At 38.1% G+C, this 24,124-nt stretch overlaps 1 protein-coding gene across 3 annotated transcripts in view; it reads left to right on the plus strand.

Annotated features, from left to right (window-relative positions):
* Positions 1 to 7,054: 7,054 nt before the first annotated feature.
* The window catches only part of myo18b (myosin XVIIIB), an 82,809-nt gene continuing 65,739 nt past the window's right edge, over positions 7,055 to 24,124 (plus strand). For all 3 annotated transcript variants that reach the window (XM_008280770.1, XM_008280771.1, XM_008280772.1), the window contains exons 1-8: positions 7,055 to 7,202; positions 11,523 to 11,648; positions 15,430 to 15,573; positions 17,421 to 17,837; positions 19,054 to 19,117; positions 20,697 to 20,809; positions 23,133 to 23,300; positions 23,475 to 23,685. In XM_008280770.1, coding sequence (XP_008278992.1) covers positions 11,610 to 11,648; positions 15,430 to 15,573; positions 17,421 to 17,837; positions 19,054 to 19,117; positions 20,697 to 20,809; positions 23,133 to 23,300; positions 23,475 to 23,685 — 1,156 coding nt within the window. In that variant the 5' untranslated portion in view covers positions 7,055 to 7,202; positions 11,523 to 11,609. The remainder of the gene's footprint in view (positions 7,203 to 11,522; positions 11,649 to 15,429; positions 15,574 to 17,420; positions 17,838 to 19,053; positions 19,118 to 20,696; positions 20,810 to 23,132; positions 23,301 to 23,474; positions 23,686 to 24,124) is intronic.

Raw genomic sequence — 24,124 nt, forward strand, 5'->3', positions numbered from 1 at the left:
TTGGAAAAATTGTAGTTTGACAAAACAGTTCAAATTCAGTCTACATACTTTTTTGTGTGTGTTAGATTTCAGTCGTTTTCAGCTTAAAACCACCTGCAAAGTGAGTTAACTTTTTGTCTTCTATGTTGGTGTTCGCTGGAGGAATACGCCTTAAAGTTCCCTCTTCATGTTGACGATTATAGTTTGACGCAACAATCCCAAATCAATGTTCACTTACTTTTGTTTTCAACCACATCATGTGTTAAGAACTTTTCATGCAGGTCCTAAAATACAATTGATCAAACCATGTTGCTGAGTTTTCATGTTAGCTTTCATCATGACAACTGGACAAACGTCGTCTACAGATGAAGCCTGTGCGATATGGTTAAAAGCTCAGGAAATGGCTAGTAAGTGGGCTTTATCTTGGTGGTGGCCTATGAAACATACATCTACGTTCGGTTCCAAAACCAGCAACTAACTGAAGTCAACATCGGCTGGTTCACTCCTGACTGGTAAAATGATAGTTGGACAAATTGCCTTAATTCAAGATGAACTTACTTGATTTTTTTCTGAGCATTCAACCACATCATGTTTGTGAAATCTTTCAAAAATGAACTTTCATATTTAACTTTTAGCCATAAGTCCTACAAATGGAGTGGATGAAAGCAGGACAGCTTGCATGATAACTGAGCACACTCAACCTGTAGATGAAGCCTGTGTGATGTGATTGAAAGCTTTAAAAGTCGCTAGTAAATGAAATCTTACTGGATTTTTGAGAATTCTGGTTGGTGTTAAGATATGCCTCAGAGTTCACTCTTGACCTTGAAAATGATAGCTTGACTTAAAAAAAAAAAAAAAAAGTCAGACTTACTTCCACCTATGTGCTTTTTCCTGATCTTTCAGTTGTCTTGAAATTGCCAGAGACCGTATCTATATCAGAAATATTAAGGGTGCTGTGAGTATAAACGGTTGAGATGTTTGTGTGGTTATGGAAGCTTCTAAAACCTTTTTTTTTTTTTTATACAAGATCTCAATGGGTTGATTCAAAATTCAGATTTATTTAGTTTAAGACTAAAGCAGCAGAGCATGATCAATTTTTTTTCTCCCCCTCCTAAGAGTATATGTAGCATTTCGAAAATGTTGGAAGCCCATATCTTCAGAGACATGGAGAAGGGCATGGTAGAAATGCTACCAACAGAACTTGTCCCAGATAGGAAACATGTACAAGTACATTTTTAGAAACAGTAAGATGAACTTAGGAATAGAACCCTAAAGCACATTTTGTTATAATGAAGCAAATTACAGTGCAGTATGTTAAAAGCATACCAAGCACAAAATGTTGCTTAAAGTCAAAATTTTGGGAGTAAAATTCGTCTTGTCTATGGGCTTCCAGGAATAAGTGAGGAATAAACGCAGCAATCTACAGACACATTAATGTCGGTGGGACCAGGGAGATGTTCGGTTGTTTTCTTGACTAACAGGTGTAGGGACATTTACAGGTGATGTAGACTGAGAAGACTGAGAAGAAATGTTGAATTTGGGATCATCATCGTCTCCACCAACATCCAGAGAATGAGCTTCAGCTTCTTCTCCTCAGACTGTAAGTAATGAGGTGAGCAGAATTAAATATAGTACGATTATAGTGTACTCTAGGTTGTTTCAGTTTTTTATGTGTTTATTTTTATTGCGATTACAACTAATAATAAAAATTAATTGGAGTCTATTAAGTGTTACGTCAAAGCTGGATAGCAGCTCTCCTTTTTCTGTAATTGTTAATCAACATAAAGAGCTTGATTATTGCGTCCCTTTTCACATCATTGATACTTTTTTTAAAGTAAAGAATTATTTGGTATCACAAACATTTTAGCTGCGTTAGTCGAGTAGCTTTACTGTAATGCTAATCTGTAGCAGTATTATAGCAACACACAAACTAAAATGTTCAGCCACTACAAAACAGCTTCCAAATCATTAAAATTTTGGCCCTTATTTTGTTTTTTTCCTAAAAATGATGATACATTATATATAACATGTGTAACACTTTTTAAAACACATTAATCTTGAAATAGTTTCTGTATTTTTGAGATACTGACCTTAGCATTCATTTTTGCTCGCATAAAGTTTTTATTAGCATTAGCAAGCTAGCTGTCTAGTGTGGTAGCTAATGGCAAACTTTAAAAAATTACAGCATGAAGCAGCAAATAAAATGTTTTGGTCACACATCATTGACTTACATTGCATTTTAGGTTTAAAACAAGATGGTAAACATGATAAATATTAGTGTTTCAGTGCTGCTACACGACATGACTATTTAGATGAAGATGCAAACGATCACAATGAAGGTATGAGGACAGCATATGGATAAAGAAAATGACATTAGCTAAACCTAATGGACTCACAGTTGAAAAGACTGGCTAAACCAACAAAAACCGCCTGATACAACCACCACAACAGGGCCCAAGTTCAATAGCTAGACTCTTCTCCTGTGGTTCCCCGGTGGTGGAACGAGTTCCCAAACTCTGTTGAATCTGCTGATTCCCTCTCAGTCTTTAAGAAAAGACTAAAGACCCAAGACTTGACAGATTGAAAACAAACAAAGAAAATCCTATTACCTCCCACACAGCCTGCTGTTGGCATCAACACCCTATCACACTGGAATTTGTTCTATGGCACTTATCTAGATTGTTTTCTCCAGACTAGATCCTTGCATGTGTTGCATCTGCTCTCAGGTGTACAGTACAGACCAAAAGTTTGGACACACCTTCTCATTCAATGAGTTTCCTTTCTTTTCATGACTATTGACATTGTAGATTCACACTGAAGGCATCAAAACTATGAATTAACACATGTGGAAATATGTACTTAACAAAAAAGTGTGAAACAACTGAAAACATGTCTTATATTCTAGGTTCTTCAAAGTAGCCACCTTTTGCTTTGATTACTGCTTTGCACACACTCTGCATTCTCTTGATGAGCTTCAAGAGTTAGTCACCTGAAATGGTCTTCCAACAGTCTTGAAGGAGTTCCCAGAGATGCTTAGCACTTGTTGGCCCTTTTGCCTTCACTCTGCAGTCCAGCTCACCCCAAACCATCTGATTGGGTTCAGGTCCGGTGACTGTGGAGGCCAGGTCATCTGGCGCAGCACCCCATCACTCTCCTTCTTGGTCAAATAGCCCTTACACAGCCTGGAGGTGTGTTTGGGGTCATTGTCCTGTTGAAAAATAGATGATGGTCCAACTAAACGCAAACTGGATGGAATAGCATGCCACTGCAAGATGCTGTGGTAGCCATGCTGGTTCAGTTTGCCTTCAATTTTGAATAAATCCCCAACAGTGTCACCAGCAAAGCACCCCCACACCATCACACCTCCTCCTCCATGCTTCACGGTGGGAACCAGGCATGTAGAGTCCATCTGTTCACCTTTTCTGCGTCGCACAAAGACACGGTGGTTGGAACCAAAGATCTCAGATTTGGACTCATCAGACCAAAGCACAGATTTCCACTGGTCTAATGTCCATTCCTTGTGTTCTTTTGCCCAAACAAGTCTCTTCTGCTTGTTGCCTGTCCTTAGCAGTGGTTTCCTAGTAGCTATTCTACCATGAAGGCCTGATTCACACAGTCTCCTCTTAACAGTTGTTCTAGATGTGTCTGCTGATAGAACTCTGTGTGGCATTGACATGATCTCTAATCTGAGCTGCTGTTAACCTGCGATTTCTGAGGCTGGTGAGTTGGATGAACTGATCCTCCACAGCAGAGGTGACTCTTGGTCTTCCTTTCCTGGGGCGGTCCTCATGTGAGCCAGTTTCTTTGTAGCGCTTGATGGTTTTTGCGACTGCACTTGGGGACACTTTCAAAGTTTTCCCAATTTTTCGGACTGACTGACCTTCATTTCTTAAAGTAATGATGGCCACTCGTTTTTCTTTACTTAGCTGCTTTTTTCTTGCCATAATACAAATTCTAACAGTCTATTCAGTAGGACTATCAGCTGTGTATCCACCTGGCTTATGCACAACACAACTGATGGTCCCAACCCCATTTATAAGGCAAGAAATCCCACTTATTAAACCTGACAGGGCACACCTGTGAAGTGAAAACCATTTCAGGTGACTACCTCTTGAAGCTCATCAAGAGAATGCAGAGTGTGTGCAAAGCAGCAATCACAGCAAAAGGTGGCTACTTTGAAGAAACTAGAATATAAGACATATTTTCAGTTGTTTTACATTTTTTTGTTAAGTACATACAATTCATAGTTTTGATGCCTTCAGTGTGAATCTACAATGTCAATAGTCATGAAAAGAAAGGAAACTCATTGAATGAGAAGAGGTGTCCAAACTTTTGGTCTGTACTGTACATCGCTTTGGATAAAAGCATCTGCTAAATGAAATTATAGAACTGTACAATTGTAAAATTAGGAATAAACAGTTTGAAATAATAAGTTGGAAACATGGCTCGTCGTTAAAACTTAGATAAAGATGGATAAATGACTAAAATAGCTAGCTAAAGTGGATATTTTGAGGTAATACTATGGCTAAGAGTGGAAAGTGGTAGCTAATAGTATTACTAACAATTGCTAATATTAGCTTACAGTACAATCCATGGTTGAAATTATTAATATTATGTAGAACAGCTGAAATCGTTAACAAATTGTATGACCAACAACAGCTGAAAATATTGGCTAATTCTGTAGCTAACAGTTGAATTTCTAAACTAATTGTTTGAACTACACATTGTTTTAACAAGTTTAAAGTTTAAAAACTAAAATGGTAAACATTCACACGCTAGCAAATGCTAGAACAAAAGCATGAAGTCGACCCTCAGTTGAAGTTTGCATGTGTTTGATATGTTGTTGCTGACAGACAACAGTGATGTTAACCAGCAGTAAAGTCCCCAAAAAAGTGTAGAGTTTGCCGAGCTGTCTCTACTTTAGTGCCTACTGCCATGTTCTGCGAAAACAATACAAAGTTTTACTATGTTTGTAGAAAATTCTGCTCAAGTGCTTACACAGATATTGCAGTCTGGCTGACTGCGGCCATCAGTTATTTCAGCAAATATTTATCTTATTTGAGATGACAAGTAGAAATGAACTGTTGGTTATATTAGTTTTTATACAGTACTTTTTATTACAAAAATTAATGCTGTAATGTTAAAATATCATCCGATGTTCATAAACTGGTATGAGTAATCTTTACATTATAAAGTTACATTACATTATAAGTTAACTGAACTTTTCAAAGGATTCCTTTTCAGGATGATGTACAAGTTTAGGGAAAGTCAGCTGAATTGACATACATAATTTCCTTAAATTTGGACTGTCATTAAGATAATACCCTTTATAGGTGACATACAATTTTCCAGTTAAATGTGAATATTGATGACATTTTTAAATATTATGAATATGTTATATTGTCATTGAAGTCGACTTTTCCTTACATAAACTGCACAGTAGGTTTGCATGTCATTTGACAGGGTCATAGTCACCAACAGCTCGGTGTAACCAGTGTCATGCAGTTTAGCCAGGGAGAGTGTCACCCAGGTTGTTTTCTGAAGCTACGATTACAGATGTCTCCTAAACGCCTCACACAGTACACGCTGTAAGGCAGCTGTGCACAGAGATGCCTCTTATCTCCGTAACATTAGTTTGAAAGGAGTGAAATCAGGCATGGGATAGTTTTATTTCTCTTTGTCACTTTTTTTTTCTCTGTTATAGTTTGAAAACAGAGGATCAATGAAGGATTCATGCTCTGGACACCATAAATGTCAACAGATCACCATTTACATTCAGCTGCACAGCTGTCTCTACTAATACCAGTATAATTTCTGAAAAGTCATTAGTATACAAACATTTCTATGAAGTGCTGTTGGTTCTCCCCCCTCCACACAGAAGCAGGGAGGCTCCTCCTCCTCCTCCTCACCCCCTCAGCTGGAGATGTCAATCAAGGGGGACAGCTGATGCAGAACTGCTCATGTGAGATTGTGTCCTCTTTGTGGAACAACCGGCGTCCGTTGTCACCCCTCCTGCATTCACACTACAACAAGTAAAGCTGCAGAGGCCTCAAACACAAAAATAATTGTGTGTTCCCTCTGATGAAATATGGGTTAAAAAAACAAACAAAAAAAACATGTTAGCTTAGGAGGTGTGTTCATTGGTTTATTGTTGTTTTATACTTATCGTCATTTGTAGAGTCTTAGTTATCTAGGTCAGGGTGATCCTAGGAACTTCAGCAGAAAACTACTGGACTTCTCTTTGAGGTTCTTGAAGATGTTTCACCTTCATCCAAGTCACTTAGAACTGAAGAGCTGAAACGTCTTCACAAAGCATGTCTCTTTGTCATGGTTTTACATCGTTTTTCATCTTTGTGTGATAGTTTTGTGTCTATCTGTGGTTGTTTCATGTCTTGTTGTAGTCATTTTGTGTTTTTTGGTGGTCTTTTTGCATCTTTTTCTGGCGTTTTGTGTCTCTTTGTGATAGTTTTGCCACTCTATGATGGTTTAGCATCTGTCTGTGGTTGTTTTGCTTCTCTTTGTGATATTTTTGTTTTTTTGTAATAGTTTTACCCTTCTGTGATTGTTTATCATCTCTATGTGGTTGTTTTGCTTGTTTTTGTTAGTATTTTTGCATCTCTTTGTGATAATTTTGTGTCTTTGTGGATATTTGTCTTTTATATTACACACACTAGACTATTTGATCCAGTTTTAAAATGAAGCATTGTTGAACGGTACAGCTCTAGGTTTTATTTTGAACTATTTCTGTGACTCTGTCTTTCATAATCTGTCAGACAGACTATAAGTTGATCACAGAGTGCTTCTTTCAATTTAATGCTGTGAAAACAGATTAAAAGCTGACAGAAGTCTGACAGAAGCAGTAGAAAAGAAGTGAAAGGGACTGTGACTCAGATCTTCAGCAGATCTTCTCCACCTCTTTAGAAACCATGAACTCTTCACACTGCTCTCACTGTGTCGCTCAGGATCAGCCGGTTCTCCAAACAGGGTCGTATCCCCGTCCTCCAGCCTCAGCCTACAGATATTTATAGAGGAATCGTCTGTCAGGCCGGCCGTGCTGCTTATCTGTGTGTGTCGCTCTATTTCTGACTCTATTGCTGCATGCCCCCTTCAGTGGGTCTCACCCAGTGCGTCTGTGGTGGTGTTAGGGCGGCAGTAGGACTCTCTTTAGGCCTCGCAGGATTCGCTGTGTGGATCTTTTAGACGTTTCTTGGCTGTTTTGGAAGGTATGGCCTTAGACGCTGTGTGATCTGTCCTGTCCTGGCGATCAGAGGTAACACATTTGATTTATTTATAGTCGACTGGAGCTGGATGAGGCCTGTGCGCTGCAATACAGCAGTGGTGTGATTTGACACGGGCCTCAGACAGAATATACACCAGCTCAGTCACCGGAGCACCGTTTTTTTTTGGCTGACTCAATCTTTACTGCCAAATGTGTTTCTTTATCTGGAGGAAATTTCTCTTGACTCCTTGAACAGATTTTGGTGTTTGTCAAGTTTTGACAAACTGCCTGTTGACACATCCTGCCACTGAACGTGGCGCTTCCAGGCAGCAGCTGAGATCTTGTACTGTCTGAAGGGATTGAAATCAGATCGAAAACATAGTAAAGAGAATGGTTTACGTATGTGATTTTGTGTGTGGCCCCTAAACTCACTCCTCATGATCAGAGGAGACGCTAGAACTACCGGACTGAAACATGAGACGCAGAGAAATAAACAGATTTCATAGTGTGACAGTGATCTGGCTAGAAACTGTGTGTGGTATTACAAACATATGCTTAAAAAACATCCAAGCACAAAAGCGATGCTCCACTGCTTATTTCTCCAAGTGAGGAAACAGAAAATTCACAGTTTGTATAATGTGGCTGAAATTCATTTATGGTCAGTTTATCTCTTTTGTGATAGTTTTGTGGTTGTTTGGTGTCTCTTCATAGTAGTTTTGTGTCACTTTGTGGTCTTTATTTGTGGTTGTTTGGTGTCTCTTCACACTATTTCTGTATCACTTTATGGTCTTTATTTGTCTTTTGTGGGGTTTTTGTCTCTGTGCTCATTTTGTGTGTCGTTGTTAACACTTTTTGTATTTTAAGGTCAGTTTGTATCTCTTGGGGATAGTTTCCTGTCTCTTTCTGATAGTTTTCTGTTTCTTTGCGGTCATTTTTTTGTCTTTTTTAGTTCAATTTGTGTCTCTTTGTGATTGTTTGCTGTCTCAACATAGTAATTTTGTGTCACTTTGTGGTCTTTATTTGTCTTTTGTGGGGGTTTTTTTTGTGTGTCCGTGCTCAATTCGTATTTGCAATTCATGTCATTGTGGTTATTTGCGTCTCTTTGCGGTTGTATTGTGCTTCTTTGGTGTGTTAAGCGAGAGAGCCAGTGAAAACAACTGGTCAGAGTTGTGACATATATGGTTTGTTGACTCACACATTGAGCAACATGTAAGAAAACGTTCCAACTTAAAGTACCTGCCGGTTTCCTTTCAGCAGCACGGTGAAGTCAAATATCTTTTCTCTAGTCTATACTAGTCAATGTATAATATCTGCGCTGTGATCTAAAGTCAGGTTACAATGTATCTGTTTACTAAAATGGCTTCTTTGGGCTGTTGGTTCACAGCCTGCCATTGTTTGAGCCATCGAGACACAATATGAAAGCGAACCACATTCCCCTGCAGCTCCCACTCAGGAATACAAACAGATTTGATAACAGGAGTGTTTACTGAAAATATATTTACAGGTCTGAGGATTCAAATTTAGCTACAGGGGCAAAATAACAAGCAAACAGACCTACACTGCAACAGGTTTTCCTGCAAAGTTCTGTAAGTTTTTTTTCCTATATAACTAATTCCAGCACTAAAGTAGAATATAAAGTTCATTATTTAATACCCTGACTAGATTTTCTAATAATATACAGTATTTATATAGTGTGGGTGCTGTGATCGACATGAACTGTAACTGTAGTTGCCTGTAAATGACCACATTTTCTCCTAATAAAGTGTCTTTTGTTGTTTAGAGTTAAGATCTACCAACTCTGTGTGACATTTAAAAGTGCACATAGCATTAAAACATCCATGCATTGGGAACATTTATTCAAAATCAGCAACGGATGACAACTGTAGTCTAATAAAAATATTGTAGAAACCAAGGAAAAAAATGAACTTGAAATAAATAAGTTAAAAAACAAAACAAAACCAATTAGTGGAATCAGTGTAAAGTTAGCAACAATATTCAGAAATGCTTAAATCAGGTCACTAGTCTAAACAGAGCTGTGTGAACTGTTTAGACTAGACTTGATCCTTTCACCCCGTTTTTGCAGTAGGACGTCACCGTTAGCATTTGGGGAGCAGAGCTTACAGTCGCTCTGCTCCCCGTCTCTGGAATTCACTACTATCCCAACTCAGAAATATCGATTCACTCCCCCCAATTCAAATCATAACTCAAAACTCATCTGTTCAAGACTGCCTACTCCACCTGAAGCATGTTGTTCTGTCCGTTAATTTAGTGATTTTAATTATTTTAATGTTGTCTCTTTTATTTTGATTTGTCTAATGTATGTACGGTGTCCTTGAGTGCCAAGAAAGGCGCCTCTAAATAAAATGTATTATTATTGTTATTATTAGTCTTTGCTTTTACAATCATTTATTAGAGTGTATCTAAACAAAAAGTTTAATATCTGACGTACCTGAGGGAACATAAACAGGCGGAAAAAAGGTCAAAAGAAATGCCTACCTCTACAAACTCCAGATTACAGATTAACAGTCATCCCTATGTGTACCTCCAATTTCCATCCATAACCACATTCCGTCCTGGTGTACATCAAGTGTTAAATACTGAGAGAGAACATTGGACAGCTAAACTGCATGATAAAATACAACCATAGTCATACCAGTCATAAACCAGAAAGACAATATAAACATAATCCTGTAGATGGGAGGGTCCAGCTGCTCTCTCTGTTAATAAATGAGGTGCAACATCATTAAACTATCCATAAAGTCAGTCGACTGTTTGATCATATGCTCAGTTACAGTTGTGTGTAAACTCACCAACGTAGGACTTGTTGGTTTCATGGCATTAGACCAATTAAAAAGAGTGATGAGATTACAGGACAATAAAACCCAATGAGATGGGTAGTGGTTTTGCTGCACCATCTTAGGTTTTGCTCAGAGTTTATCTATTTTTTCTTTGGGTACCAAAACTAAGTTCTAAAAAATATGTGGCAGAATTTTGAGAAGTTCATAACTGTCTGGCCTGGGACCTGGGAATTTTTGTACTTTCACTCTTGGAAAAAAAACCAAAACCCCCCCAAAAACGTGACCATTTTATGGTTTCAATATCTCCACAACTGAAACTCCAACAGTCACGAAATGTGGTGAGGAAACAAACACAGTTGCTTCCAGCAGATTAAAATGACTGAAGATGATTCACCTTGGAAAATATTTCAAAAGATTTTAAATGAGGTCGGTATTTGGGCCCCTGAAAGTGTATATATTAGATTAAAGTCAACTTTATTGTCATTATACATGTATAGGTACAAAGCAACGAAATGCAGTTAGCATCTAACCGGAAGTGCAGTAGTGCAGACCATAATATGGATGCATCCATTTTTCCGTTACAAAATACAGTCACTGGGGCACCGCTATAGCTCACCTGGTTGAACTGGCGTCTCATGTACAGGGCTACACTCCCGATGTGGAGGTCATGAGTTCGAATCCCACTCATGGCCCTTTCCCACACGTCTTCTCCCCATTCTTCTCCCCCACTTTCCTGTCTCTCTCTCACTTCACTATCAAATATAGGCACAAAGGCCAAAAAAAAAATAAAAAATTTAAAATACAGTCATTGGTTGACATTTCACTGACATTTGAGGCCTCTAACATCAGTAGAATCTGATGTGTAGCAAGTATTGCACACCAAGTTTCCAGTTTTTAAAAAATATTCTGACATGTCAAAATGGTGACATGGACTCATTTGTAGCACCACAAAAACTAGTATACATAGGGGTCTATACATTATGATTGTATGTGCAAAGTTTCAAGTTGCTTCCATGTTATCTTCTTGAAATTTAACACCACATGATGCTTATTTTATCCCCGGTCCATTTATTATAATAATAATAACAATAATAATAATAAACAATTTAAACTTAAAATCTGAGATTGTGCAGCAGCATAGTTTCTGAATTATCTGATCTGCCATAACGGTTTTGGTCCTGGACTGCAAGCCTCTGAGATATTTGTGATGGTTATGTGTCACTTTGTAGTTATTTTGTGTGTCTATGTGGTCAATTTGCCTTTTTCTGGTTGCTTTGTTTGGCTGTGTGATAGCTTTTTATCTCTGTGTCGGTGATTTGTGTCTGTTTGTAGTCATTTTATGTCTTTGTGGGTTGTTGTGGAGAGACAGTTTTTTTAAATGGACACAGTGGTTGAAAACTGTCACTGTGCTGTGATTGTGTGCGTTTGTGTGATATTTCGTCCCTGAATGATTCAATGTGAGCGATTAAAATGCACCGAAGCTTCTGTCACCTCCTTCACTTTCTACTGTCTCTTTTCATTGTCAGGTTTTTTTCTGCACACACACTCACACACAAACCGCCACCACCATCACATCTGGCTGACGACCACCACCACCCCCTCACTGTGCAGCCATGGCTCTGTCTTCACGCTTAAAACTGTGGGAGAAGAAGGGAGGTGCTGCATGCTGCGTTAATTGAACTTCTAATATGTACTCTCCAGTGCACGTGTGTGTGTGTGTGTGTTGTGTAGTAGGATGTAGCATTGATTACACAGCGAGTGGACCCCTCTGCTGGAAGCCTGAATCATCGTGGCATGTCACCGTGACTGCTGCATTAGTCATCCTGCATGTGTGGTGTCGGAGCTTTTTAGAGCCTCATGCTGTCACTCGACATTTGCGGTTCGTAGCCGACGTTTTTGTTGATATTCAGTCATTTTTGATTTGATTTTGATTGGGGGTCCTCATGCAGGAACCAGTTGTACAAAAAGACTTTGATATGATAGAAAAGAAGCAATTAAAGAGAAATTAAGGCACAAAAGCTCTGAGTTGTGGTCATGTGGTGTCGTTTTACTCAAATTAACCAAAAATTGAATGTAGAACTAAGACAAACCTAATATTCTGGTCACCATTTCAGCATCATCATCATGACTTGCCAGCTTACAGGGCTATCCCATGTGACAGCAACCAATTTTTTTTTTTTTAAAAAGGTTCCCACCTGACCCCCTTTTAGAATTTGCAGATTTACAGTTATATTATATTATAGACAAATGTGCAGAAATGTTGTATATTTTCAAAATGACATGCTCTTGTGAGGGTAGGATCAGATTTTGCGCCTTTTAATTCACACTACTTTTTCCAGCGTTTCTGAGACCTCATAGCCGCCCGAGAAATACCAAACATGAAATAAATCATGAACTAGCTTCACCTCGAGCAGCTTCAACTCACTGATACTTGAGCTTTGCTTTCCACCTAACGCCATCAGATCAGATGTTTTTTTAAAATGCACAATAACGTCAGTAAATTTAATGAAGCTGTGCAAAATGTGACCTTCAAACTATAAAGATTTTCAAAGTTACAGGCCCTTGAAGTACTTAGGAGTGATCCCAGATTTGGTGCTTTTCATTCCATGTTATTTGTTTCCAGTATTTTTCAGTCCTTATGACGTCTTCAGAACAGGAGACATTTTCAGGGTTGAAAAACACATCTGAGCTCTGTAAAAAAAATCAGCAACCAAATCACTTCAGCTCCAGGTGTCACAATCGAAAGACAGAATCATTTTTATTCAGCACCTTTTTTTTCTACAACCAACTTTGAGCATCAGTATTATGGGATATATCATAGTTTCAGAAGCAAAACTGCAGCAGTTTTGGGTTCATTTTAAAGGGTTTTATCACCATGTGGGATAGATGGTTAGTCAAAACAAGTTCTAGCAAATGAAAGGTCTCATTTGTTTCTCCTTTTTCACACCAGGATCATCTTCTAGCCACGATTCCTTCTGTGTTCAGAAATAAGACCATTAAATTCCTTCATGATCATTTTTCTGGCTTCATGTTGAATTTCCCTTCTGGGATAAATAAAGTATTTTTCATTTCATGTTGGATACTCAAATTGCACTTAATCACAGAAAACAGAGAACACATCCAGGGTACGAATGATTGTTTCTATGACCATGTGATAGATATTAAACTGCTGCAGTTTCGACTTTAGATTGTGACACCTGGAGTGGATGTAAAATTGATTTGGTTGTAGTTTGCAGCGCTCAAATGTGTTTTTTGTACTGATGAAGTTGTGAGAGATTAAAAATGATGGAAAAATATACACAAATAAAAGAGCATGAAATTGGAACCACTCCTTTGTACTTGTGCCTGTAGTTTTAATAACATTTAAAATATGAAGGGAACATTTGCATGATTTCATTAACTATACTAAAGTATTGTAAATAAAAAAAAAATGTGAGGAACAGATTGATTTTTCATATAGGGACCCGTTATCCAGTAACATGCCTCCTGTGACTGATGCTAACAGATGATTTAAACTCATGTATCGGTGTGTTGGAGCTGCTCGAAGTGAAGCTAATTTGTGAGCTCATTTATTTGATGTTTTGCATTTTAGTTCAGGGTGTGAATACTTCCTCCAGCAGTGTTGCAATCCTGCTGTGCTCCTCTATTGAAAACTTTTCTAATAAAATTCTGGAGCAGATCAGTAAAACTTCACGGCGTGGTGTACTTCAGTGTACGTTTTCCAAAGCTGCTTCCACAGCTGGCACATTTTCTCCAGTTAGTCATCCAGTTTTTCAGTCTGACAAAAGCACCTTCCAGCACACTTGCACTCTAAATTTGGCATCAGGACGAAGCTTTTATAAACCGTGTGTAGAGGAAAATGATATCGGTGATGAATTACAGATGACCGCTTGCCGAAACAGCGTGACATACATGCAAACAAATCCATTAATTGAGGGTTGAGTCTGCTGCCTGCTCGTGTGTGGCTTTTTGGCCCTCGTACAGCCTAAAGTGTTATAATTAGGCATTACTCAGCTCTCTTCTCCACAGTTTGCCATGATTACACACTGCAGCGTGTCGTAGAATGTGAAACAGCTGTCCTACTGACCTTTCTGATATTCCCTATTGTGTCAGCAGGTGATATCTATTAGCTAAATGTCAGGCCTCTGGACACCTCTCTCTGTCTGGCACTTCGTCAAAGCTGCTAGCTCACATTTCTTCATGAAGCTGAAAACGCTCCAGAAAACTTATGAAATGGCTAAAATTAAATTTAAAATCAAGAATTTGGACACTCACCATAGAGGTGACAGACTTTACTCCTCGTAATCTCTATTTCATACCTTTGCTCATCGGCATATATCTCCAGAGAGACTGCTGGAGATACAGACGCTTGAATATTTATTATTATAAATGATTTCACCTTGATAAGATCCTTTATGACTCCATGTCAAAAAACACACTCTGATGGAACTTCTGTTGGAGACAGTGTGGAACCAATGTGCAAACCACTTTCATATCCTATGGGACTGCCCACTTACTAGACAGTAATGGAATGAAGTTCATGGAGCACTGCAAGGCATTTTTAAATGTGTAATTCCTTATAGAAGGAAAGCTGTTTATTTTGGATGTTTACCACAGGATTGGAGAAAAAGTAAGTAAGTAAGAAATCTATAACGAAGAAATGGTTATCACAGGATATTCCCTCCATGTCAGCATGGTGGGATATAACACTGGATATTTATAAAATGGAAGAGAGGACAACGTTTATAAATCAAAAACAAGACTTGTTTGGAGCATGTTGGGAAAAATGGACTGCGTACATAAAAATAAAAAAGCCTAATTTAATTTTGAGTTTGAAAATTTCAAGGCAATGCACATGTTGGCACATGTGAAGCGTACAAATCACAAAAAAAGTTAAAACTGATAAATAAAGATATTTTAAAAATAAATAAATGATTTAAAATGGCATGTAAAGGTGCTACATGCACATTTAAACTTCCTAAAACAAAAGAGCACAGAAGAAAAAATAACACGTATATATGTGTGTGCGTGTGTGTGTGTGTTGACTCAGCAGGGATAATATTATATCATTCTAAACATTTAAAAACAACACAAGGGCCTGTTTTTGTTTTTTTTTTGGAAAATATTCATAGTATGAAGATAAAATTTTACATGGCTTCGTTAAACAACAACAAGCGGTCAGGAGCTAAAAGGCGCTGCTGTTATTGAGCACTTAGTTTTCAAATACCAGTTAATTGAAAAGCAGCACTACAAGACGCACCGTGAGTGAGAAAATATACTTTTTAAAAATGTATTCTTGTCTTTAATGTGAACGTACGCGGAGGCAGATGTTGAGAACCTGCATGTGCAGCATGCAGACCTGCAGTGTCGACCTGATGTTCTGTAAATCCAAATCAGAGAGTGACTTTCTGTTTGTGTCTAACGGAACCACAGATAAAAGAGGAGAAGACGCCGGTGGCCACGGCTGTTCCTCCGCCGCCTCTGTCAGCTCTGCCGGGTGGTTTCCTCAAACAACTGGTCAGAGATTCAGAGAAGGAGACCAAACATAAAGAGCCGGAGGTCAAAGAGGAGAAAGCAGTGAGTCATTCACTTCATATCTGGTCATGTGAGCCTTGAAAGTTTACCCACAATGCACTTTTCTTATTCAGGACTTTCATGTTGTCATATGTAAAGGGTCTTTCAAGGTCCATTGGACCCCAAGAAAGAATATGTGCAAAATATTTGTTGGTATTTATTATAGACTTTTATACTATGTTAAATTTTTTTTCTGATAAGTTGACGTATTTTTGCTTCCAAATGCATGACAAATGTCCCTCTTTTTGTATTTAAAAAAAAATCTTCAAGAAGAAAAAAACAATACCTGTCACCTAAACCAATTGGCCTGGGATCCAAAAGACCCCAAAATTCCTGAATAGGGTTTAAGTTTTCCACATGTATTATCAGAAAACAGAGAATTCATCCAGGGTACCAATAATTGTCAGTGTCAATGTTAAACTTTTTATATTTTTACAACCTTTACCAACTGTCTCTCTCTACTCTGCACATCAACACCAAAAAGATGTTTCACCACACTGAATGTATCTTCCAGCAGCATGCTCCTTTGTATATTGATTCATTCTGCATTTATTTTATTTATCCAGTAAGCTTTATTTCCTCTCTGCTCTGTGTAAACACTGACTGCAGTTCATCTGAAAACGCTCAAAAATTTTCGTTGTTGGTCACAGCTGAGTCAATCATGGAGAATTAGTTGATCTGAGGACACGGGATCTGGCTCAAACTGTTTATTTTGGGGGGATTTTCAGATAAGAAATGTAGAATGAAGGGATTTTGATGAACTACAGATAATTTGTTCAGATACTGTTTGAAAGCTAAAAATTCTTTCTTTTTTTGGTTTTACAGTTTCTGGCTGATAAAAGTTTTTGACAGCTTTTAAAAGATAGCATGACTTTTAAATCTGTGGGCAGGTTAAGTTGTTCATCATGAATCTGTCACGATTTGTTTTGCAAAAACAGCAGAGTAATGTTTTCAACATCTCTGGAGTTTTTTGTGACTTCATCTGCCTGCCATGGGCCAGTGTTCATCAGGCAGCTTTGTCAAACATGTAGTCAAAAAACTGCTTATTGTCTTAGTATTTGGCATCTTCAACAAAAGTTTTCAAGGAAAAAGTCTTCAGAGTCTGATGTGAATAATGTTTATTCAATACAGAGGCTGTAAGTACAAACATGAGCAAAATCTCGAGATTTTAACTAGCAAACAAAGCGATACATTTCCTGATATACTTATGCAACTTCTCCCAACTCTCCTCCTACCCATAAAAACCCAACCCATTTTCTTAGTTAACGTTAGTCAGCATTATTGTATACTTGGCTGTGTAATCTGACACTCATAACCGGGGTGCTCTTCTTTCCCCTCCCAGCAACAGGGAAGTTACACCCACCCTGGAAACCCCTCTCTGCCAGGCCCTGGTGACCTTGATTTGACCTCACCCACATATACAGAAAGCTGGGGCTTCTGCGGTGTGGAGAGCTTGGCTGTCCAACATACAGAGAGTCTGGGCGTCTGAAATGCAGGGAGAACTGGGTTTCTAATGTGCAGAGAGCTTGGGTTTAACGCCTTTCACTGGGTTGGGTTTTACATAGGATTGTTCAGTATATTCATGAGTTCAGTTTACACATCTTATTTTCTAGTCTTATTAGTTAAGCCTAATCCTAATCATATCTCCAGTTTTGTCATTTGTTCAATTTTGAAACTCCCACAACAAAATGATTGATCAGGAAAAAGACCACATAAAACTGCCATAGCAGCCGCCTGTAGCTTCATATTGGCTGACGTAAAAGTTGTATTGATCTTATCATCTATCTCACAGTCAGAAGGTGAACATCTCCCAAAGAACCACACCAATTTTTTGCTTTGTCCCACTGCAGCCAAGCAAACTGAGCGACAACCTCGTGCAGCAGTTCCTCCTTCCAGATCAGACTCCTCCGATCCTCGAGGCAGAGATGTCACTGCGGGCCGAACAGCTTATCAACAGCAGCAAACAGCAAGAACAGAACTCAGACCAGTCGGACGGCAGGCCCTCGTCTCAGCGCCACATCGTGTCTCCTGACCCCGGCGGCAAACAGGAAACTCGGCAGGACGTGACACCAGAGCTGCCGAAGCAACAGCAGCAGCAACAGAAGCAGCAGAAGCAGGAGGAAAAGAGGCCAGAGAAGAAGATCAAGAAGCTGCTGCAGGTCGAGCAGAAGAAGGAGAAGATAGAGGAGGTGGGGAAGAAAGAGGAGAGGCAGGAGCCGGAGGGAAGGCAAGCAGACACCACCATAACAGAGCACAGCAGGAGGGAGGTACGTCATCATTTATAAGAGCAGAGCTTGTGGTGTTGCTGTCCCATTTAAATAGTAGGGGCACAAGTTAGAGAATAAAAAAGAAAGGAACCTTTTTGCTGTAATTCTATTGTTTTTACTACCGTACTTCAATAATTTTGGACTTAATTTTGGGATCTAATTTTTTTCTAATTTAGCTCAGTAAATACATAGTGTCTTTCCGCACCGGTACCCAGGGTCTGCAGAGCAAAAAACATGCAAAGAGTGTAATTTAAAACCTGTTTCACCATCATGCTGTCTAAACTATAATGAATAACCAGTAGGGACAAAACAATCCACAGTTATTTGTAATTATATCATATTTCTGGCCATTTATAGCAATAAAAGATAATCTGCAGTGATTTTGATAATTATTTGTTTCCATTATTTTTTGATAAACACTTGCTGGCTTTAGCAACAAAAAACAAACAAAAAAAGGTTAGTTTTTTTAAAAAAGTAAACCTGAAAAACTCTTTTATTTTCTTAGAACAAAAACAACAGAGATGAAAAAAGACAGCAGCCTGTCCCACCTCTATGCTCCCCTGCCTTTAATAATATCGACAAAAAATGTTAATGGTAAAAACAACAGCAACAACAACAAAAAACCCAAAACAGAACAACCAGGTGAGCTTTAAAGATGCTTGGAGGAGGATTTTGTCACCTTGAAACAAGCCAGGCTTACTGTTCCCCTTGTTTCCAGTCATGAAAAGTTAAGCTATCCAGGTGCCATAGTTAATAAAATAAAAATTTTTAAAACACCTCACCCCTCCCAAAATGATTGATTACTTTAATTTTAAAGAGGAATCACAAAATTAATCACAAAGTGGCCTTTAAATTTGACTCTTGTTGTTCCATTTACTGATAGTTTATCACTTCTGCTTCATTTGTCTCCTGATTTAAGAGTCACAAGTTACAATTCGTGGTAGTGTTTAGATAAAGAAGATAAAGATGATATTAAAAGTAGTGCTTCATCAAGTAATTAAAATCTGCATGCCGTAATCCAACCAATAAATCAGCATCAAGAGCTTGAGTTCAGTAGTCAGACATTAACAATGTGTTTTTAGTACTTTTACTGACCGTTACACTGAGTTTAATGTCGTTGAACACACTTCTCAACATGACATACTTCACACTCAAGTATTTATTGTGTATCTGCCAACACTCACAGAAACCATATTTGTCTTTGTTTGTGTCTCAGGTGAGGGACGTTTGGTACGAAGCTGGAACTGTGTGGTACGCCAACAAGGACGGTTTCACCCTCGGTGAGCTGTGAAAACAACACGACACACACATGCTCACTAACACTGTAAATAACATGTTGTTTCAGTGATTTCAGCTGAACTTAAACCATGAATGGATGCTGTTTACATCATGACAAACATAAATTGTTATTTTTCTCATACACACAAGTCCAGACAAACAACTCATGATTGAGACGGGAATAGTCTGAATAGAGGTGTAAAGTGGGAGGACGTATTTCAAGCGATTGGAAGTAAATCTCTGTTCATTTGCTCACAGTTTTCTTTCAGATTAACATGAAGCTTTCCAGGTTAAAGAATCAGTGCAAAACACCTCCTGTAGAAAATGTTTTTCTTTGTTGAATTGTGTAAAATCAAGGCTGTGGACGTAATAACTTTAAGGTTAACAACATCTCACATGGTGGATTATGGCAACAAACATCCACCACAGAGGTTCAGATTGTGTTACATGTCAGCTGGAACTGAAGCAAAATCTGCAGTTTATATATGTTGACTTAAAATTAGGAATTTGATTGAAAGATTTACCACACTGCATGCAGGCTTTTCAAAAAAGCTGTTTTCTCAGCATGTATTATATTCTATTCACTTTGAAAAAATGCTGGTTTAGTAAGGCTTAAAAGCACAACAGGGAAGATGTTTCTTCGAAGTAGAGCTGCAAAAAATGTTCTCATCAGTTACTGATTAATTGATTGATTGGTCTGTATAAAATGTACAAAAAATAAAAACTGTGAAAATAATGGCAATTATCTGTGAAATAATATACTTTTCAGATGATTAAAATACAGCTAAACAGTCTAATTTTACTGTCAAATAGTCTAAAATAATGAAGTACCATTTGTAAAAATACAGATTTTTAATGTACACATTATTGACAATTTTGGCCTTTTTTTGGATTAACATTTAACATGTAAATTAATAGTAAATTTTTTAAACAAACTATAAATCAAACTATTAAAAATATAATTCTATACAGTATGGTTTTCATACATCTGAAAACTGTTTGTTGGAGACCCAAACGCCAAAATAATCACTTTACTATGATGTAAGGAAAAAGGAAAATCTCTACATTTTCACATTTAAGAAGCCTTTAGCTTTTCTTTTTTTATTCTTATTTATTTTATTTTATTTTTTAACTTAAACATTACCTGGAACAATTACAAGTTGCTGATTTATGTTCAGCCAGTCAACTGTTGCAGCTCCACCATCCACCCTGTGAACGTGGAAACAGTCTCTCTCGTTGGACCCATGATGTGTGTCTGGATTAGTAGAGTCCTCTATTAATCCACGCCAGATATCCAGTAATCTTTCAGCCTGTTACCTACAGATCATGTTACAAATTACTTACAGCTGCTCATTTTATCCAGCCAGCATCCTCGCATCCATCCATCCGCCCACTTACTGCGCTGCACTAATCCCATCAGACCCTCACAGCCCCAGACACGCTGTGACCCCTGACCCCGCTCTTTAATATGCAGGGATCAGAGAATTATGAAATAAAGCTTGCTTAGAGAAACAAGCAGCCGAGGATCTCAGCTTGTTCTGGGTGACTCAGCTCCTGATATGTGTTTGCTGTTGTTTGCAGCCACTCAGCTGAAGCCGGATGAAGGAACACCTGAACTGCCAGAGGGCCGAGTGAGGGTCCGCCTGCAGACGGACGGGTCGCTGCATGACGTCACGGAGTTTGAAGTTGAGAAGGTAGTTGTTCTATCAGATACTAAAAGGGATCAAGCACCCAAACCAATTAGATATTTTCTTCTATTTGCTTTAAACTGTCAGATATGAGTACAGACGTTTGGCTTCCTCTATAGTACTCTAAAAGTAAATTATCCATCACAAGTGATTGTAGTAACCCACTGAGGATTGTTCTGGATAAAATCAACTGAATCTGAAAAAGTCTCACCTGACACACTCAGAATCAGCTGAATTTTTATTTGATTTCTGTTAAAAAAGTGTCTTTGAGTAAATAATTAAATAATTTATAAATAATAATAATAATAATAATAATAATAATAATAATAATAATAATAATAAATCTGTAACTGAATCTATTTTACATCCTCTCCAGGTGTCATAATCTAAAGCCAGAATCCTGTTTTTGTTCAGCAGTATTTCTTCTATGACCAACTCTGAGCATCAGTGCAATGGAATATATCAGATATTCAGTGGTAAAACTGCACAAGATTATTATCTATGACACTGAGTCCGAGAAAAGAAGCTTTGGTACCCTGGATATGTTAACCATTTTCTGATAATTTACCAGAGGAAGCTTTAAAAAACTCAGTTTTGGCTAAATTTTCAAGGGTCATATTACCATGTTGGATTGGTGGTTGGTCAGAACAATTTGAGACCAGGCTCATCTTCTAGCTACGATTCTGTCTCTGTCAAATCTATTTTCTGATACAGGCTTATTTTAACACTCACAGTCCAGTTTAAAAGCAGGACTGTGCACCAACACCAGATTTCTTTCAGCATTTATAGCTGTTGGACAGTGTAGGATATTTCCTGAAGTTGACTGAAACTGTATTGAATTAAAATCACATATACCACTCCACATTTACACATTTTACATTTCCTGGTTCCCACATTTCTTGTCCACAAGTAAATCAAATTTGAGGCTAATATGTAAATAAAGTACCAGGGTTTTGCAGGGTAAACAATAGAAAGAGGGTTGGCAGATACCTTTATTGTCTCGAAAATTCTTTGAGTAAATTTCTGGTTTCAGTTGTATTTCCTAATGTTCTGTTTTAATATGTGTCAAATCCTGCTCCCATAAATACGTCCCAAAAAAATTCAGCTGTGCTTCACCTGTTACAGCAATTCAACCCTATTCAGGACTTTTGGGGTCTTTTAGACCACAGGCCATTTGGTTTAGGTGACAGGTATTGTTTTTGTTTTTGTTTAATTTTTGAAGATTTATTTTTTTAAATATAAAAAAGGGACATTTGTCATGCATTTGGAAACAAAAATACATCAACTTATCAGAACATTTATTTAACATAGTATAAAAGTCTACAATAAATACCAAAAAATATTTTGCACATATTCTTTCTTGAGATCCAGTGGACCCTGAAAGACCCTCTACGTATGGCAACATGAAAGTCCTGAATAGAGGTCAAATGTCTGCTTAGAAATGATATGCTATTCTGCATATTGCTACACGGCAAACATTCCAACATGTGAGAACATCAATAATAATAATGATGACCAGTGAATTTTGAATTAATCCTAGCAGCATGCCAAAGTCTGCCATCCTTCTGTTATTATACAACTAAATCATTTTGTCACACGTTTGTAGTTTATAAGGTGAGATTCATATTTGTCTGGCTTTAGTTTTGACTTATCAGAAGCTTATTTCACAGGTAAACAAATAGCAAAGCTGTAGAAGGGAATTCTAACAGAATTAAAATGTGTGCAGATATCTCTTCTGTCACAATAGCACGCTGTAAAAAACAATCCTGTAAGATAAACAGTGAAACTCTGGCAACGAGGCAAAGCAAATTCAATAAAACAAGATGGATCACTATAACATTCCAACATGCTAAAAACCTGTAGAAATGACAGCAATTATCTGTATAGTGTTACAGTTAAATACACTAAATAAGTTTAACTTTATGCCCATAATTGCTATAATTATAAAAATACAGTCTTTTGATATGGACATTATGTACAGTTTTTGCCTGTTTTTTTTTTTTTTTTTTTACCACAGTTAACATGTAAAATAATACTCTCTTTTTTTTTTTAATGGTTATTATTTGTAATCTGCCATGACAAGTAAAATCTGGGGAAAAAAATAAACTAAATTGAACCAAATTAGAGTTAAAAACTGTTTCAAAAAAGAAAGCTTTTTGATAACTTTGTAAAGCTTCCTGAGAACCACAGAAGACATTATCGGACTTCAGCTCTTTTCACAGGCTGAGCTAACAGGATTTCCAATAAAAAGTCAAGTGTCCCTTTGTGTAAAAAGCATGGATTATCCCTGAAACTCCTGAACAGTCACAGAACCCCGGTCTCTCCTCAGTGTAACCCGTCAGAGCTGGACCTGTGCGAGGATCTCAGCGACCTCCAGAGTGTGAATGAATGTGGAGTTCTGCACACGCTCATCAGTCGAGCTAAAAACAACAAGCCACTGACACAGGCCGGACCCAACCTGCTCAACTTCTGGCCCCCGTTACAGGCCCACAGCAAGGTGAACCCAGAGACACAGTGAAAGATGCACTTTCTGCAATGATAGTTCGTTAGGTGTCCAGTTAATGTATATTTATATTTAGCTGCTCGCAGTCCCAACATAACATTTCAGCTGCTTGCATCAATCACAGTGCTTAACCACTGCTTTCACTCATTTGTTTGTCTTCTTCTTTAGACCCCAAAGTCGCGGCGAGGAGAGTCGGTGTGGGACGCCCCTCCTGCCCTGGCTGCTCTGGTCAAACGGGTGTATGTGTCTATGGTGGGCAGCAGGAGAGACCACAGTGTGTGTGCGGTGGGACGCAGCGGAACGGGAAAGACCACAGCATGCCAAGCCTTCGCTCACGCTCTCCTCAAACAAGCTGGTAGCACCGGAGAGAACATCAGTGGTAAGTACATTACTGGCGTGGATCACAATTACAAGTCACTAAGTTGTAGGACCATTTGTTATGTAAAACTTGTGACTGTGACTCCTGATAACTTATATCACAAAAATCTTTACAAATCTTTACTTTAAAAATCAGTGTTCACTTAGTGTTTTATTTAATCTTTTAACATTGGTGTTGTATGTTTATTTGTATATACCAGACTCACTGCTGTGGATCGCACTAATGTTAAATTTCCCAGAAATTTCTCCTCTCCTCTTATACATTTATATAAATAAAGAACCAAAAAAACATCATGGAGGCACTTTTGTCGTTCTACAGATACTGTTAGATTCACTCTGAAAAATTGTAAGGCGCAGTTTGTGATTCTGGAGAAAGACTGCTGATATTTAGCATATTTGAATAGTTGACATGTGCCACATTGACTGTTCCGTTTGCTCCG

The sequence above is a fragment of the Stegastes partitus genome, unplaced genomic scaffold, assembly GCF_000690725.1.
Source record: "Stegastes partitus isolate 25-593 unplaced genomic scaffold, Stegastes_partitus-1.0.2 Scaffold209, whole genome shotgun sequence".
Lineage (NCBI taxonomy): Eukaryota > Metazoa > Chordata > Actinopteri > Pomacentridae > Stegastes > Stegastes partitus.